General features: G+C 42.6%; 1 protein-coding gene across 1 annotated transcript in view; it reads left to right on the top strand.

The window, feature by feature from the left end:
* LOC126260857 (sodium-coupled monocarboxylate transporter 1-like) overlaps positions 1 to 2,999 on the top strand; it is a 149,439-nt gene extending 146,440 nt beyond the window's left edge. Inside the window, exon 13 of the mRNA XM_049958270.1 lies at positions 2,154 to 2,999. Coding sequence (XP_049814227.1) covers positions 2,154 to 2,424 — 271 coding nt within the window. The 3' untranslated portion in view covers positions 2,425 to 2,999. The remainder of the gene's footprint in view (positions 1 to 2,153) is intronic.
* The last annotated feature ends 16,193 nt before the right edge of the window (positions 3,000 to 19,192 follow it).

Genomic DNA, 19,192 nt, shown 5'->3' with positions numbered 1-19,192 from the left:
TTTCGTGTGCAAGCGTTTACGCGGGATATTTGACCTGTTGGTTCTGCAGTCTGAATCTCATGAATTGCTCGACGTGATGATTTCTGTGGTCTCCGTTACAATGCTGCCCGAACGAGATCAACATTTTGCTTCGACACAGGAGACCGACTAGCACTTTTGCATTTGCAGTTGCGGTTGCAGGGCTCTTCTTCAAACTGTTCATGCCGGACATAAATGGAGATTACTGGGTGTCTCGTAGTGAATGTTTGTTCGGGATGCTCATTAAACAGCAGTTATCGACTCCCTTTTTGCCATGCGATGGACACATCAGCTGTTCTGTTCTGAAATAGTTCACAATTTCTGCACTAGCACTTACCGGTGGTGGCTGCCTGCAACAAAAGAAACGGGCTCATACGTAAAATGAAATAAAATAATACTCTGCAAACGGGCTGAAGTTTGAAGGTGGTAGTTGTACCGTTTCGTTTGTATAATTATGTAGATTTCTTTCGTGGTTATCTGCTGCTAGCGTGTTATGGCTCAAATGGGTCTATGTACTATGGGACTTAACATTTAAGGTCATCAGTTCCCTAGAACTTAAAGCTACCTATACCTAACTAGCCTAAGGACATCACACACATTCATGCCCGAGGCAGGATTCGAACCTGCGACCGTAGCATCAGCACGGTTCCGGACTGAAGCGCCACAGCGGCCGGCCCTAGCGAATTAGAGAAGTTTGACTTAAGAGATGTTTTCTACTGTGACGCTAACTAAAAAAAAAAAAAAACCGCTGGTCTGTTTTGTTAAAGTGTTTCAGATATGCACAAAAAACTTCATGATGCATCTTTCAAGGCGTTAACAGCAAATATTCTTCGTATTTACCTGCTGCTAGAGATGTAAGCTGTTAGAAAATAAGCCGGCCGCAGTGGCCGAGCGGTTCTAGGCGCTACAGTCTGGAACCGCGCGACCGCTGCGGTCGCAGGTTCGAATCCTGTCTCGGGTATGGATGTGTGTGATGTCCTTAGGTTAGTTAGGTTTAACTAGTTCTAAGTTCTAGGGGTCTGATGACCTCAGAAGTTAAGTCCCATAGTGCTCAGAGCCATTTGAACCACATGTTAGAAAATACTTACGCAGGGGCAAACTGGTCTATCGTGCGATCATTGGCTTCCAGGCCTAATAATCGTTTCAACATTATTTTCCAGGGTGACGCTGTGTGCAGGTCTGCTAAGATGTTTCAGATATGCACAAAAATCTCCAAATGCATATTTCAAGGACCGCTGCGTATCTGCACCGCAGATAATGTAACGGCTCGCAAAGCGGCCTGCAAGCAGGCACCTCTGCCACAGCGCATCGATGTGTGGAACAGAAGAAACACTAATAATTACGTTGTGAAAAAGTAACCCTTTGTTACAGACGTAACAGTGACTGAAGAGGGCAGACGTGGAAGTAAATATTGGGCATCCTGCCTTATGGTCGCTGCATGCTAACTTCATCCATCGGTTGTGTCGTCACAAAAAACACTGTCGCAGCAATGCGCTGCATTCAGTCCACAGTGACGCAATATGGTAATTCATATCACAGAACCTAATGATAGCGCGCCCTTAGAAATAGCTTATATACTGCTTCTTTTTTCAGTTTCACCGTTTTGTTGACAGGCAACCACCAACTTCATTATATTTCTTAAAGCGTTTAATAACTATTCTGTTACACTATTTACATTAAGGACTAGTTTCAAACCTGACACATCCTTTTCCAAGTCTGGCCCACTGAGGCTGCAATGGCAGTGACTGATCTTAATAATAAACATCAAAGTAGCAACACATGCTACTACCGCACCCTATGGCGTTGATGAGACATACTTACTGTTGCTTTTAGGTTTGAATTTCGTTTGACAGCTGCTCACGGTTAGAGATTTACGGATTCCATAAAGATGGGTGCTACGGATAGGCAGGGGAGGGGTTGGAGGTGGGGGTGCAGGTTCAGAGGAGGACACAGTACGCCTACGTCATGTGACGTTACAAAGTTCTACACCACTTATGGGTTCTAATTAATTTCTTTATTGATCGTCTCAAATATTTTATTCTGAAATTTGTTCACTGTTTTTTTTTTCTGGTAATAATTTTCGATTTACTTTCATTTTCGGCCACAGGTGTTGAGTGAAGTTTGTGTGTCCGCAGCCCAGCGACAGACGACGTGCCGCTGTTGTTCCGGCTGTCGTACCTGTACTACACGCTGGTGGGCGCCGTTATCATGGTGACAGTGGGCTGGACGGTCAGCTGGCTGACGGGCCCTCTAAGGCCGGGGGACGTGGAGCCGTCGCTGCTGGCGCCTATGGTCCGCCCTAAACAGCGGCGCCGGGAAGATGGCGCCACCGACGCCGAGCCGGCAGTCCTTGTGGAGCTGCTGCAGCAGACGAAGCACCAGCCAGAGACGCAGGGGGCCGCCTAGAGCCACGACAAGGGGCGACGATCTCACTCAGAAATGCCTTCCTCTACCAAACGGTTTCCTGACCTGTGGATCTTAACATGTCTCCATTCTCAAGTGATGAAAATAAGTTTCAAAGAGGATCACTTCTCTACCCATAACCAGGACACCCTCTAATATTTCACAAACATTTCAAGATATTGGTACAACATTCACGAAACGTGAGTTCCTCGATCATCATCAAGATATGTACACTGCACAAGTGGAGCAAGTAGTCTTATGTTTGCATGTACACAGCTACATGTTGAGAGAAAGTGGTGTAGTTTCCCTACTATTACTATGCTAAATCAATGTAAATGGAAAAAAATTGTCCAAGTGCGACTAGGACCCGCACTATGAGGGTTCTGTACAAATTATATATATAGATAGTTCATCCATCCTGGGAATCTAGAATGTCGACAATTATTGCCTGTTGTAGGTATCGACACTGGTAAGAAATCAATCCGAGGAATTCCAAAGCTTTAGAGAATGTTTCAACTGTAACTTAAATTTCAATTTTTCTGGTTTATTTCGCATTTGCCACAGTAATCTTTCATTAATTTTACTCATTCTGGAGTCATATTACTGAATACTGTTTGAAATAGCTGAATGAAAGGTTAAAGATCATAGGGTGTAATTCATTGCAATCCAATGTGCTCATTTTTCACTTTTGTTTTTAAATAATAATAATATATACTCATGTCCGGTATTTCACTTAAAAACCACAGTGAATTTCTAAATTAGGTCCAGGAACTTAAATTCTAATAGAAACTAAAAGTAGACGTTGTACTAATGAATATTGCCCTCGCTCCACACCAAATTTCATGGTTCTAGGTCAACCGGAAATAGTCTGTAGGTTTTTAGTGAGATTGACCATAAATTTCAGTCTGATACGTCTATGGGTTTCTGAGAGAAGGTGTCTTAACAGATTGTCAGACAGACAATCGTATAATGAACTGACATGAACAATATATTTTTCATGTGATGCAATAACAACTTAACGTTTTCGGATTTTTCCCTTTACTTATGCTAGGAAACTTCGCTTATTGCGAAATTTCGTAATTATACGGTAACAGCAAGTAATCGATAGGGTTTGATAAATGAATTTCCGAGTATCAAAATATGCGACCTAAGTAGTTGTATCTTTTCACTGCATTGACTTGGAAGCTCAAATCTTTTATATCGCCAAGCAACCGTAGACCTTAGTATGTCACATAAATTTAAATTGTATGGGTCTATCCGTTCCTGAGGAAAATGGTTTTTAACAGACGGACAGACAGGCAGACATACGGACAGGTAAAAAGTGATCCTATAAAGGTTACGTTGTTACAGATTAAAGTACGGAACCCTATAAAACAATATACCTGCTCTAGATATCACCAAGATGTGATTTTTCAAGGTTTCCGATCCAATGGGGGTAATTATCTGCGTTGGCTGTGCCAATTTGCTCTTCAGAAGGGAAGCTTATATCAAATATATGTGAGTAAAAATAGTCGGTACTTCAATCATACGTAGTTGTTGTTGTTGTGGTCTTCAGTTCTCAAACTGGTTTGATGCAGCTCCCCATGCTACTCTATCCTGTGCAAGCGTCTTCACCTCCAAGTAACTACTGCAACCTACATCCTTCTGAATCTGTTTAGTGTATTCATCTCTTGGTCTCCCTCTACGATTTTTACCCTCCACGCTGCCCTCCAGTACTAAATTGGTGATCCCTTGATGCCTCAGAACCTGTCCTACCAACCGATCCTTTCTTCTAGTCAAGGTGTGCCTCGAATTTCTCTTCTCGCTAATTCTATTCAATACCTCCTCATTAGTTATGTGATCTACCCATCTGATCTTCAGCATTCTTCTGTAGCACCACATTTTGAAGGATTCTATTCTCTTCTTGTCCAAAGTATTTATCGTCCACGTTTCACTTCCATACATGGCTGCACTCCATGCAAATGCAGTCAGAAACGACTTCCTGACACTTACATCTGTACTCGATGTTAACAAATTTCTATTCTTCAGAAGCGCTTTCCTTGCCATTGCCAGTCTACATTTTATATCCTCTCTACTTCGACCATCATCAGTTATTTTGCTCCCCAAATAGTAAAACTCCTTTACTACTTTAAGTGTCTCATTTCCTAATCTAATTCCCTCAGAATCACCCGACTTAATTCGACTACATTCCATTATCCTCGTTTTGCTTTTGTTGATGTTCATCTTATATCCTCCTTTCAAGACACTGTCCATTCCGTTCAACTGCTCTTCCAAGTCCTTTGCTGTCTCTGACAGAATTACAATGTCATCGGCGAACCCCAAAGTTTTTATTTCTTCTCCACGGATTTTAATACCTACTCCGAATTTTCTTTTGTTTCCTTTACTGAAATCATATGCCGATTTGTATTAGCAAACTCGAATATTGAACTATACTTAGAAAGTAGCAAAAATTTGTAATAACTTTAATTTTCACACTTCAGAAACTAGGATTTTCATTTATTGGCTAAGCAGTCATCAGAAACACAGCTTTTCTGTGTCTTCTCCACGTTTCCAATCAGAACGTCGAACGTATCTCTAGCACAACTCTTTGTCTTCACCTACTCCTCTGCAGGTGCGGCGCAACTCCTTTCGCTCTATATCACATGTGGTACTGATTTCAATGCGTCTGTAGATTCACAGTCTTAATCATCAACGTCATCTTCAGAAGGGGTGGGAACATCCAAAATCTCCAATGACTGGTTTTACCTCCTTACTTTTGGTTTTCTTTCTTTTTTTTTTCTTTCTCTGGCTGCTCAGTAAACCACCTCTTACTGTTCGTCCATTCTTATTCTTCAATCCATTCTGTTTTTTCTTTTCAGTCCGTAATTGCTTCTACATTTCAGTGTCTTCTACCTTCTTCTTCACCGTTACCACAGTCTGTCAATACATACTATGGTGAGCAGATTGTGTTTGTAAACTGTTGTATTTAGAAAGCAAATCCTTGCAATGTAGCAGTGAATTGCAGATTTTAATAACATATGCAGATAATAATAAATCATGAAAACATAAGCCTCCCTTCTCAGTTTTTCTCTTGCCAGTTTTAACTGTCTTATATGCAGTCCAGAAATCAGATGTCACCTCTGTCCTTATTTCGATTTGTTACAAGAATCAGAAGGTAGATATAGTCGGAATTTGTTGTGTTTATCATTAACTTCAAGTACTGAGTGCTTACTATCAGCTACTGCGCACAGTTATCAAACTCTCCCAGACATGCACGTAAGAGGCCATAATGCACAGAATTAAATCAGTTCCCATCCGCCAGTACTGACAAATTTTTCTGAAGGTTTCCTTCGGTTATGGGGTTAATTGAAATCACGTTCCAAACCTATCAATAACAATTCCCTATGCTTCCATCCACATCGCCTGATATTTGGTTAAGAAAATACAGAATCTACAAACGGTCAGAAATGGAACTTGCCGCTTTGCTTTTACGGATAGAAAACCAATAGAACGGTAAAGGCAATGTGTTGTGCGCAAAGAGGTAACTGTTTTAATCCTAAACTAATTCCCTGCCTAGATGATGAGCAAACTTTTTGAATGAATGGAACTGTACACCTCCTTTTAACGGAATGCATTTTATCTTTTAGGAATTAACGCACTTAAAGAACACTTGTCCTTGCCAATACTTTCCCAACTCTGCAGAGAAGAGTGTCAACTTGTATGATAGTACTCCTTTACCTTGCGCTGGAAGATTCATTTAAAAATTACCTAACCAGAAAATTCTAGTTTAGTATCCCGCAAGTTAAAAAGTTACAGCACTATCTAGGAAGTGAAGGGACCGTTCCTTTGCTCGTACTTATTTTCTGGTAACTCACTTCGATAGCTTAGATTATTTATGAAATATCAAAGAATTGTGGGTCACGTGGAACACCCCCTTGAAACAATATTTTTCTCTTCGATGTTATATGTTCCTCCTCGCCCTCGTCTACTCGTAAAGCGATTCCTTTTGTAATGAGAATTCTATCGTCCCTAGTTCGGATGTGCTCCCACTTCATTTGCCAACCGTTGTCTCTTGCGTCTCTTAAGATTTCCAGCACGATATGAACACTCAGAATCCCTTGGAAGACAATGCAGACAAAGACACTGTCTTCTTGTAAAAGACAGATGTACGTTAGATTATTCCGACGAGATGAAAACAATGAAGAATCTTGTCGCATGTTACATCGGCTTAACGGCTCTCTGAACTCCATAAAAATAATCGACATGACTGTATCTCTATATACGTGTCGCGCCGCTTCGGAAAGGACGTGTTGTTGTCAACAGTAAAATAATAACACGTTAAATTTAAATTTCTGTTGAGCTTTATTTCCCAACAAACTGGTATTCTAAAGAAGTAGCTTGGTTACATCAATGTGTATTGCGTCACTTTTGTCTTCTGTTCGAAACACCATAATTTTGGACAACGATAATCACACGTAACTTTGTCCCTCATAACAAAAATAATTGGTAGTTTAAGATAATGAACATACTTCTTTTCCTTACCAGAAGTTTTAGTTTGTTTCCACTTATATTTTTCTCTCCGTAACAGTGAATTGAAATTTATGTACCTGTGGTAGCAATTAAAGACACTCGCCCTGATTGAAAACCTCTGTAATTATTGTTTGCGAATTAATGAAATAGTGTTATTCCTTACATCGACGCTGCCTTTGCAACAAATACTGTAACATTCTTAGTAAAATTGAGTGATGAAATTTTCTTGGGATATCCATTAGATATACTTCCCCGAATACATCGCAACTATCCCATGTGTTACAACAGAGATATTCCCATGATATCAAGTACGAAAAGCGGATTTTCCAGCACCACCTGGGCAGGAATCACAGAACAACAAAGAATCGAAGGATCCAGCAGAGCACAAAACCATGATATGCAGTCCAAATTCTGTATTCTTCCAGTACTTCAGCGTAAAGTGATGCACAGACAGATGCGTGTGAGCGATAATATCTTTCTTGTAGATCGAAGTTTACAATCAATGACATGAGTTTCGTAACGGAGCAAGAGACAAATTGTAGATATAAAACATATGAATATCGTCTTATAGAAAGAAATCAGTTGACAGTAATAGATTTTATTTTTAACTATGACCTGCAGATTATTCACAATGAGAGAAAGATTCCGAATAAGCTCACCGAAGACCCATCGTTAAAATACTTGCACGCATTTACAACGGCACGTCATTAAAATCAAACATTCACATGGAATACATTAATACTAGACAATACACATAGGAACCCCATAAATTGCATGTTATTGGTTACACAAGCAAATAAAAGCAGTAACTTTAAATATATGAGAGCATAGACGCTCATCCTCACAAAAAAAGGACACAGATTCACGGACAAAATGTCCATTGCCGTAAAGTAAGAAGAACGCCTTAGTCGCATACTTACGGAGCATATATATAACATCAACGTTAAAGATTAAAGGAGAAAGCGCAACAACAAGATAAGATGCAGAGATCTGAAGGTAGATGTGACTTTTACTAATGTTATTTCCGGGAACAATGTATGCAATGACAGTACTTCAGTTTTTCCGTGCTATCGACCACCGACGTGCTATTAATATAAACCCGTCCAGGCGATAGCAGCGTCACCTGGCAAGAAGTGAATGCTAGTCAGACACGGACGGCGCAGGTAGTATCAACGAGCGTGGAATGTCACTTACCGAAAACAACTAGGAAACTGAGGTTCGCGCCATTCTGGAATGAACGAACCGCCCTTACCTGAAACAGTAGAGAAAACAATGAGAATTATTTACATTAACCGCAACGAACGGTAGCGGTTATATCTATATAGGTATTATTAATTAATGAGAATACGATACATCACATACACTTTGAAATAAAAGGAACTTTCTTAGTAATTATCGCAGCACGATACTTGTTGGGAAGAGAATGTATTTTCACGTAGTAGAGGGAACAGCAATTGATATGGTGATTAGTTTCTTTTAGTTCTTATCTGCTCTCATAAAATCAAAAACGCACACACATACCCCCCAACCCACCCACCCACCCACCCACCCACACACACACACACACACACACACACACACACACACACAAACAGAGTGTGTGTGTGTGTGTGTGTGTGTGTGAGAGAGAGAGAGAGAGAGAGAGAGAGAGAGAGAGAGAGACAGACAGAGAGACGAACTGAATGCTGTGCGTATATTGAGAGTAAATCTTACGGTGACTTATAAGAATGTCGTAAAAGCTAGACAGGAATTTCAGCGGAATGGACGCACCAGAAACTCCTAAAATAGATCATAAGAGAGGGGTCGAAACGTCAATCCTATGAGAAGAAACTGGAGGGGGTTATGATACGCCCTAATAACCAAGATGAATAAACGTACCTTCAACTACCACGGCTATGAATGCCAGTAGACATTGTAACGAGCATATCCAGTTTCCTCTGTATTAAGCTTATAAATGTGGACCAGGAGGTTGAACTTCATGTCGTCCACGTAGGAAACCGTGGCTTTTCAGGATGATAAAAGATGAATTAAAAGAATTACCTGGCTCAGTCACATTTTGTTTTCTCCGACGCCATGTTACGATGGCTTACGCTCTCATATTCCTTTGGACTAGTGGATTACATAGCATTTTTTTTTTTACTGGATATAACTAGTTTCAGTTTCATTTCACATTTCACTGCAAAAAAAGTGCAGTCATCGCTTGTAAAATAATATTAGGATTGCAAATTTTAAACAATGATAAAGTTACCTACAATTTGTTCGAGCAAAGAGAACCCTGTGTTTCGTCACGAATATATATATTCATCTTCAGATGTCACGCAAACAAAACAACAACACGTCTCACCTCACTGCAAGGCTGCAAGATTGAGCGTTGACGAGATAACGCGATAACGTCACGATTCCCTCACATTCGCAGCTGGCTTCTGAAATCTGATGTCGCGGAACTGGAAATCCAGTATGTGCGCAAGCCTATACGATGACGTGGCCCGTAGCACTCGTGAAACAGTTTCAGTTTGTTAACAATACAAAGTTAAAACCTTACACACATCAATGAACAGTTCTTTTAATGTTCAAATCAGACATCATGCACACATCAGACATCGGTCATTCAGCAATAAAAACACAGTACACAGTTCACGGTTGGCTCGACAGTAATCACTGTCTTTGTGCCAATCTCATCGATATGGCTCACATGCCAGCTTACACTTGTTATGTCCTCGCTAGGAACGTAACACGCCAGTCTTCTCGTCACCGACCGTACATTTCTATCGTTCAGTGTCAATAGATAAAACAGGCTCGCTTACAGCGCGCATATACTGAAATATTTATATTCAGATATACAGGTTGTTACAAAAAGGTACGGCCACACCTTCAGGAAACATTCCTCACACATAAAGAAAGAAAATATGTTATGTGGACATGTGTCCGGAAACGCTTACTTTCCATGTTAGAGCTCATTTTATTGCCCGCATCTCGTGGTCGTGCGGTAGCGTTCTCGCTTCCCACGCCCGGGTTCCCGGGTTCGATTCCCGGCGGGGTCAGGGATTTTCTTTGCCTCGTGATGGCTGGGTGTTGTGTGATGTCCTTAGGTTAGTTAGGTTTAAGTAGTTCTAAGTTCTAGGGGACTGATGACCATAGATGTTAAGTCCCATAGTGCTCAGAGCCATTTGAACCAGCTCATTTTATTACTTCTATTCAAATCACATTAATCATGGAATGGAAACACACAGCAACAGAATTACCGGCGTGACTTTAAACACTTTGTTGCAGGAAATGTTCCAAATGTTCTCCGTTAGCGAGGATACATGCATCCACCCTCCGTCGCATGGAATCCCTGATGCGCTGATGCAGCCCTGGAGAATGGCGTATTGGATCACAGCCGTCCACAATACGAGCACGAAGAGTCTCCACATTTGGTACCGGGGTTGCGTAGAGAACAGCTTTCAAATGCCCCCATAAATGAAAGTCAAGAGGGTTGAGGTCAGGAGAGCGTGGAGGCCATGGAATTGGTCCGCCTCTACCAACCCATCGGTCACCGAATCTGTTGTTGAGAAGCGAAGGAACACTTCGACTGAAATGTGCAGGAGCTCCATCGTGCACCGAGCGAGGTGGCGCAGTAGTTAGCACACTGGACTCGCATTCGGGAGGACGACGGTTCAATCCCGTCTCCAGCCATCCTGATTTAGGTTTTCCGTGATTTCCCTAAATCGTTTCAGGCAAATGCCGGGATGGTTCCTTTGAAAGGGCACGGCCGATTTCCTTCCCACTCCTTCCCTAACCCGAGCTTGCGCTCCGTCTCTAATGACCTCGTTGTCGACGGGACGTTAAACACTAACCACCACCACCATCCATCGTGCATGAACCACATGTTGTGTCGTACTTGTAAAGGCACATGTTCTAGCAACACAGGTAGAGTATCCCGTATGAAATCATGATAACGTGCTCCATTGAGCGTAGGTGGAAGAATATGGGGTCCAATCGAGACATCACCAACAATGCCTGCCCAAACGTTCACAGAAAATCTGTGTCGATGACGTGATTGCACAATTGCGTGCGGATTCTCGTCAGCCCACACATGCTGATTGTGAAAATTTACAATTTGATCACGTTGGAATGAAGCCTCATCCGTAAAGAGAACATTTGCCCTCAAATGAGGATTGACTCATTGTCGGATGAACCATTCGCAGAAGTGTACCCGTGGAGGCCAATCAGCTGCTGATAGTGCCTGCACACACTGTACATGGTATGGAAACAACTGGTTCTCCCGTAGCACTCTCCATACAGTGATGTGGTCAACGTTACCTTGTACAGCACCAACTTCTCTGACGCTGACATTAGGGTTATCGTGAACTGCACGAAGAATTGACTCGTCCATTGCAGGTGTCTTCGTCGTTCTAGGTCTTCCCCAGTCGCGAGTCGTAGGCTGAAATGTTCCGTGCTCCCTAAGACGCCGATCAATTGCTTCGAACGTCTTCCTGTCGGGACACCTTCGTTCTGGAAATCTGTCTCGATACAAACGTACCGCGCCACGGGTATTGCCCCGTGCTAATCCATACATCAAATGGGCATCTGCCAACTCCGCATTTGTAAACATTGCACTGACTGCAAAACCACGTTCGTGATGAACACTAACCTGTTGATGCTACGTACTGATGTGTTTGATGCCAGTACTGTAGAGCAATGAGTCGCATGTCAACACAAGCACCGAAGTCAACATTACCTTCCTTCAATTGGGCCAACTGGCGGTGAATCGAGGAAGTGCAGTACATACTGACGAAACTAAAATGAGCTCTAACATGGAAATTAAGCGTTTCCGGACAAATGTCCACATAACATTTTTTCTTTCTTTGTGTGTGAGGAATGTTTCCTGAAAGGTTGGCCGTACCTTTTTGTAACACCCCGTATGTTTCAGTGATACCTGCATGTATTAACATTTAGAGGAAAGCGCCCAGAACTGGACTCTCCCCACCCGTAAACCCCTCTAATGCTGAACCCTTGGTCTCATATAATGTGTGTGTGTGTGTGTGTGTGTGTGTGTGTGTGTGTGTGTGTGTGAGCGAGAGCGAGTATACAAGCGTACTTTGCACACACATGTGGCGACACACATCTCCCCGCTCTCCTCGCCAGAGCTCTGCCCCTTCATATTGGTAACACAAATGATGAAATTTTGTCCAGTGAGTTCGTTAGCGCCTCCCAGGGGCGCCGCTTTATAGAAGGGACCTTCAGTGCTGATTGGGTGGGATATCGTGTTTCGAAGAAGTCGAGAACTCTGCCGGCGGTAGCATAGCTACTGGAACGGCCATCCAAACTGGAATGGTCCCGACTGAAGAGCCAGACAAAGTGTGTCCCACACATAGGGCAGGGAGGGGTCTAGAGGCGTGGGGAAGACAGCTTCCCTAAGAGAAACAACTTCGACAGAAAATCAGGCAAGTCGCTTTGCCAGGAGGTGGCTGCTCTATCATGGGACCTAAACTGCGCAGCGCTCGTAACGCGGCCCGGGGATTGTAAGATTGCTGGCCAACTCACAATCAGCCTCGGATACAGGACTGGATAAAATCACAAAAGACAAACGAATTGGTATTACGGATTACATGTCTCTGGACGCTTGGAATATTCGAGGATTGACCAACAAAGCAGCGAGCTAAATCAGGTACTAAAAGAAAGGAAAGCACACATTGCAAATAATGACAGAAACTAAGAAAAATCTAACAGGAAGGAAAGATTTGACAGATTACTAGACGGCTTACAGTGGCGTCCCACAAACAAAAGGAGCTACTGCTTGAGTGTCGATTTTAGTAAATGACAAATGGAGAGGAAAGTTTCGTGAATGTACCTTCATAAATGAAAGAATAATGGTATATTTCAAATTGCAAGAGGCCATTATAGGAATGTACGGGCCAGAAGAGACACAAAGGGTGATACTGATGCCACTTTATAAGACGATCTACAGAAAGCAGTGAACAAAATTAACATGCTCGACCATGCCGACATCGCTGGTGACTTTAACGCAAGAGTTGGAAATCTGCCCATACCCGCAACATTAGCATTATTTGAAGGAAAGACTTTGCACTAATCGACAAGAGATACGCCAATTTTCCTGCTTTAATTATTTTAAAGTTACTAACACATTTTACGGAAGGAAAGACATTTACAAGTTTGCATGAAGCGGACGAGCATGAATGTCTGTAATTAATATTACAATTAATTGTAAATGGAGGAATGTTATGCTAGATATGCAGCGTATGCAAGATATACGTGTTTATAGTAGAAGCGACTAGGCGGCAACGCTTCATTTTAGGCAGTAAGATAATGGAAAATAACAAAGAAACTCTAAAAGTAGTCACAACATGAGTTGTTCAAAGTACATCTTCTGTCGGAATATATAGTAGTAATAAGAAACTGTATCAGTATAGGCACCAAGAAAGCTTTCTTCACCACCAGTCAATAAAGACTACTATACAGAATGGAATAATCAAAGCAGCCTTGGAATCAAATGGTTCAAATGGCTCTGAGCACTATGGGACTCAACATCTTAGGTCATAAGTCCCCTAGAACTTAGAACTACTTAAACCTAACTAACCTAAGGACATCACACACACCCATGCCCGAGGCAGGATTCGAACCTGCGACCGCAGCAGTCCCGCGGTTCCGGACTGCAGCGCCAGAACCGCACGTCCACCGCGGCCGGCAGCCTTGGAATCACTTGATAAAACTAAGGAAAGAGAAACACAGAAATTAAAGGAGCCATGAAAGAAAAAGAAGCAGGTTATTTAAAATTTCTACAGACAGAAATGTGAAAGAGATACGAAACACACAAAATAAAAAGGAATGCTGCGAAACGAATAGGGCGAAAAGCACACCAAAAGCCGTGGGACTTTGTCGTAAGTGCCTTAGGAGAAGGCGTGCACGGTAAACAACTATGTGCAAACAGCGTCCCGAAAGCCCTTATACAGGTAGAAAGAGACACTGTCTAACTGAGCATTATACCCGATGAAAGGTGGATAAATCAATATACAAACTTATGGTGTACGTAAAAATCCGAAGATGACGCTGGAGAATGCATGTACAATGAAACAGTAGATGCAGTTACTATGGAGGGGCTGCAAAAGGCTTTGAAATGCATGAAGGACAAGAAAGCTACTGCAATATATGGAATAAATGCATAACTAATTAAATATGGAGCCTTATCTTTAGAAAAGAGAATTCACAGTTAATAAATGGATGTTGGAGCAATTGCAAGAGTCCAGACCCTTCGTATATAGCGAACTTTATCTCCATTTTCAAGAAAGGAAAAGCAAAAACTTCAAAAATGGTTCAAACGGCTCTGAGCACTATGGGATTTAACATCTAAGGTCACCAGCCCCTAGAACTTAGAACTACTTAAACCTAACTAACCTAAGGACATCCCTAGGCAGGATTCGAACCTACGCCCGTAGCGGTAGCGCTGTTCCAGACTGAAGCGACTAGAATTGCTCGGTCACAACTGCCGGCGAAACGCAGTAACTGTCAAAACCATTATGGCATCAGTCTTCTAAACACTAGTTGCAAACTACAGAAGACAATCAATCAATATCACAGAAGCTACTATTTCTCAAGAACAACATAGGGTTAGATCAGGTCGTTTAAGCACAGACACTGTGTTTGAAATTAAGAACATACGTAGACCAATGCAGAGAATTTAATGCAGAAACTCATATGGCCTTTATCGACCTCGAGAAGGCTTTTGACCGTGTGAGCCATGACAGCCTACGGAAGACGGTGTCAATGTGGATACCTTTATCCACTAACAGAGGTAGTCAGAAGTCTTTAAAAAAATACACGCATTGTAATAAACAGATAGGAATCACTTAAAGGAAGTAATTATTCACTAAGGTGTAAGATACCTGGCGGGACTACTACCTACCCTTTGTAATATTTACACTGACATTATTCATCGTAAATCGAAATGAAAAGTAAACAAAGGAATTAAGATAACGAATGAGGAATACTTGAATGTTCTTCTGTTTGTAGACGATATCTGTGTTATTCATAAGGATGAAGATGATCTCCAAAGATCATTGTACCAGATGAGCGGTATGCTCCAGAAATACAGCTTAACGAAGCTTCTAGTAATAAAACGAAAATAACGAAATTTCGAGGAAAAATCCAATCAGATTAAAAATTTGTTTTGGGTAATTCAGTTCTAGAACGAGTCCCTCAAACTTCTCATTTTTAATACTGACACTGCAAATAAAATACACAAATTCCAAGCAGTTTATTGTACCATTAGAAGAACAATGGGCCATAAAGTAGAAAGAAGAGACCATTGTGAAGTTCTGTATTACGCTATGGAAGAGAAAGTTGGTTAAAAAACGGCACCAAAGTTCTGGTAGCGCAGATAAGGTTCTAAATAAAGTGAGCGACTGCACAAGAAGAGACAAGCTTAGAAATGAAGATATATTCAACATGGAAAATTTCGAAGTTACGCGAAGATGGGAGACGACACGCCTTGAGGATGCCAGATCACATAATTCCCCAGAAGATCCTGAATTGCAAGGCGAATGACAAAAGAGGCGTTGGAAGGCCTCGAAATAATTTGGATGATTATGTTTATGATTACGGAACGGCAACATCAAAACCCAAGAAAGGAAGATGATGACGATGATGATGAGTACATTAACCTCCTAATCTACTGTGGCTAGACGTCAGAATCCTGAAACATTTCCAATTAGTATTAAAAATGAAAGGAAAAGTTCCACTACCCGGCGAACGGTCTACCCGAAGGGAGGCCCTAGTGACAAGACATTTACGTTTTTACTTTGTGGGTTTGTCCAATTTTTCGCTCAAACGTGTGAGGGACGTGAGAGTCAGCAGAGCCTTTCGAACAAGCGACCAGAAGAAACCGTTGGTGGCAATGGCTCAATGGGCAGGAATTAGCACTTGGCAGCCTGTGCGAGGCATTCGGCCGAATACGACGCAAGGGGACGGCGAGCGCTAACTCTAGCAGTGGCAGCAGGGCAGCTACAGCGGCGGACTCCTGACCTGGGACACGCAAGTAAGTGGCCGGATACACAGGAACGCAGCGAGCCGCAACATAATATTCACTGCTTACACTCACAGATTAGCAATGGTTCCGACATTGCTTTCCAAAAATTTCTCAAAGAGTAGTACGTCTTTCATATATGTCGTTCGTTTGGCCAATTTGACGTAATTTTGTAGTGGGATACACACATGTAAGTTTACCCTCATCGTTTATCCTGAAAACAATTATCGAAATGGAATTACAAACTACGCCCGTCAGCCATTGAGAATCACTTTGCGTGCAAATAGAAGGCAGTACAGAAGCTACACTATGTGATCAAAAATAGCCGGACACCTGGCTGAAAATGACTTACAAGTTCATGGTGCCTTCCATCGTTAATGCTGGAATTCCATAAGGTGTTGGCCCACCCCTAGCCTTGATGACAGCTTGCACTCTCGCACGAGTACGTTCAGTCAGGTGCTGGAAGGTTTCTTGGGGAATGACAGCCCATTCTTCACGGATTGCTTCACTGAGGAAGGTATCGATATCGATCGGTAAGGCCTGGCACGAAGTCGACGTTCCAAAACATCCCAAAGGTGTTCTATAGCATTCAGGTCAGGACTCTGTGCAGGCCAGTCCATTACAGAGATGTTATTCTCTAGTAAATACTCCACCACAGGCCGTGCATTTTGAACAGGTGCTCGATCGTGTTGAAATATGCATTCACCATCCCCGAATTGTTCTTCAACAGTGGGAAGCAAGAAGGTACTCAAAACACTAATGTAAGCCTGTGCTGTGATAATACCATACAACAAGGGGTGCAAGCCCCCTCCATGAGAAACACGACCACACCATAACACCACCGCCTCCGAATTTTACTGTTGGAACTATACACGCTGGCAGATGTTCACCTGGTATTCGCCATACCCACACCCTGCCATTGGATCGCCACATTGTATTCCGTGATTCGTAACTCCACACAACGTTTTTCCACTGTTCAACCGATCAACGTTTACGCTCATTACACCAAGCGAGGCGTCGTTTGGCATTTACTGGCGTGATGTGTGGCTTATGAGCAGCCGCTCTACCATGAAATACAAGTTTTCTCACCTCCCGCCTAACTGTCATAATACTTGCAGTGGATCCAGACGCAGTTTGGAATTCCGGTGTGATGGTCTGGATAGATGTCTGTCTATTGCACATTACGACCCACCTCAACTGTCGGCGGTCTCTGACAGTCAACAGACGAGGTCGGCCTGTACGCTTTTGTGCTGTACGTGTCTCTTCAGTCCGCAGCTCGTGGTCGTGCGGTAGCGTTCTCGCTTCCCACGCCCGGGTTCGATTCCCGGCGGGGTCAGGGATTTTCTCTGCCTCGTGATGACTGGGTGTTGTGTGACGTCCTTAGGTTAGTTAGGTTTCAGTAGTTCTAAGTTCTAGGGGACTGATGACCATAGATGTTAAGTCCCATAGTGCTCAGAGCCATTTGAGCCATTTTGTCCCTTCACGTTTCCACTTCACTAATACATCGGAAACAGTGGACCTAGGTATGTTTAGGAGTGTGGAAATCGCGCGTACAGACCTATGACAAGTGACACCCAATCACTTGACCACGTTCGGAGTCCGTGAGTTCGGCGCAGCGCCGCATTCTGCTCTCTCACGATGTCTAATGACTAGTGCGGTTGCTGAAACGGAGTATCTGGCAGTAGGTGGCAGCAAAATGCACCTGACATGAAAAACGTATGTTTTTGAGGGTGTCCAGATGTTTTTCATCATATAGTGTATTAAGGACTTAAAAACTGACCTACATGTGCAAAACTGAACAACTTTAAATAAAATTCTAGATTCTTCGGAGGGTACCATCTGCGATGGAACTTTGCTGTAGGTTGACTGAAGCGTACCAAAATATACAAATCTCACTCACCTAGTGTTGAAAAACTGCAACATCTGTCAAGATTATTACCGTAGGGACTGTGAAATTTAGAGGTATTCCAGTGGCACCCCCTTTCACACAACTTTTTGGTGTTCAAATTCTGGTTAACTTTGGAAGAGTATCTTCATCAGTTACACGTCCATAATTGATAACAGAGGCCCTTTGATGAAAAATGGGTTCTTTTAACACTCGAGTTCGCAGCAGAGTGGACTTGTTCAGCCGTCTTTTTCAAGCGGTTGCAGACAGTAGTTGAAGCTCCCGGTTGACAGCAAGGTTCAAATAAGGGGGAAATTTATAAACGTGTCAGAACACTACAAGCAACTGAGTATACAATCATAATTTGTTACAAGTAAGGTGAGGTTAAGCTGTAATCTTAATAGTCTGTTGCTAACAAACACGTAGGACGTTGAAGTATCTTTCCCGTAAATGGAGAGGAAAGTGATTACTTGCTTTTGAGATTTGTTTGTCTGTTACATGTTGCGCAGTTGAAACTGTATGGATAGTTGTATAAGAGGATTACGAAGCAGGTACAATGGACACGAAGAATAAATGCACACTTCTTCCTTAAACATTAAACTACTTAATTTTTTGATGAAAGTCGCAGCACGTCTGAACGCAACATTTCACGCGTGCGTTCTAACAGGGAAGTAATTCAGTAAGACACTTTTGGTTGAGCATAACCGCATGGTTTATAATACACTCGAATGAACACGACACACACACACACACACACACACACACACACACACACACACACACACAGACACACACACACAAACACACACACACACATACAGTAATAATTTTTATCCGGTACAATGGACGATATTTTCACTGAAAAAATTAAAATAGTTCCAGTCCGGCAGTTCCAACAAAGGTTTCGACGAGGTTTCCTTTGGTTACCAGCAGAATGCGGCTATTGGAAACCCTCAACCAACTGCTCCCCAATTGGGAATTCTTTGCCCCACTCTCGGTTTTATGTATACCGGGTGCCTCTCTCAAGAGTGCTCAAGCGCAGTTTTTCTGGTGTTTCTGCCGATACCGGCAATTCCGTTTTTGGAATGTGTAGCAAGAAACAGCCCAAACAAATACTGCTCACACATCTTTCAAACGACGCCCATTATCAACGGAAAGCCCAGGTTCGTTTCCCGTTGGCCGGCCGTGGTGGCCGTGCGGTTCTAGGCGCTGCAGTCCGGAACCGCGGGACTGCTACGGCCGCAGGTTCGAATCCTGCCTCGGGCATGGATGTGTGTTATGTCCTTAGGTTAGTTAGGTTTAAGTAGTTCTGAGATCTAGGGGACTGATGACCTAAGATGTAAAGTCCCATAGTG

The sequence above is a fragment of the Schistocerca nitens genome, chromosome 5 (assembly GCF_023898315.1).
Source record: "Schistocerca nitens isolate TAMUIC-IGC-003100 chromosome 5, iqSchNite1.1, whole genome shotgun sequence".
Taxonomy (NCBI): domain Eukaryota; kingdom Metazoa; phylum Arthropoda; class Insecta; order Orthoptera; family Acrididae; genus Schistocerca; species Schistocerca nitens.
This window is presented reverse-complemented; position numbering and strand designations above follow the sequence as displayed.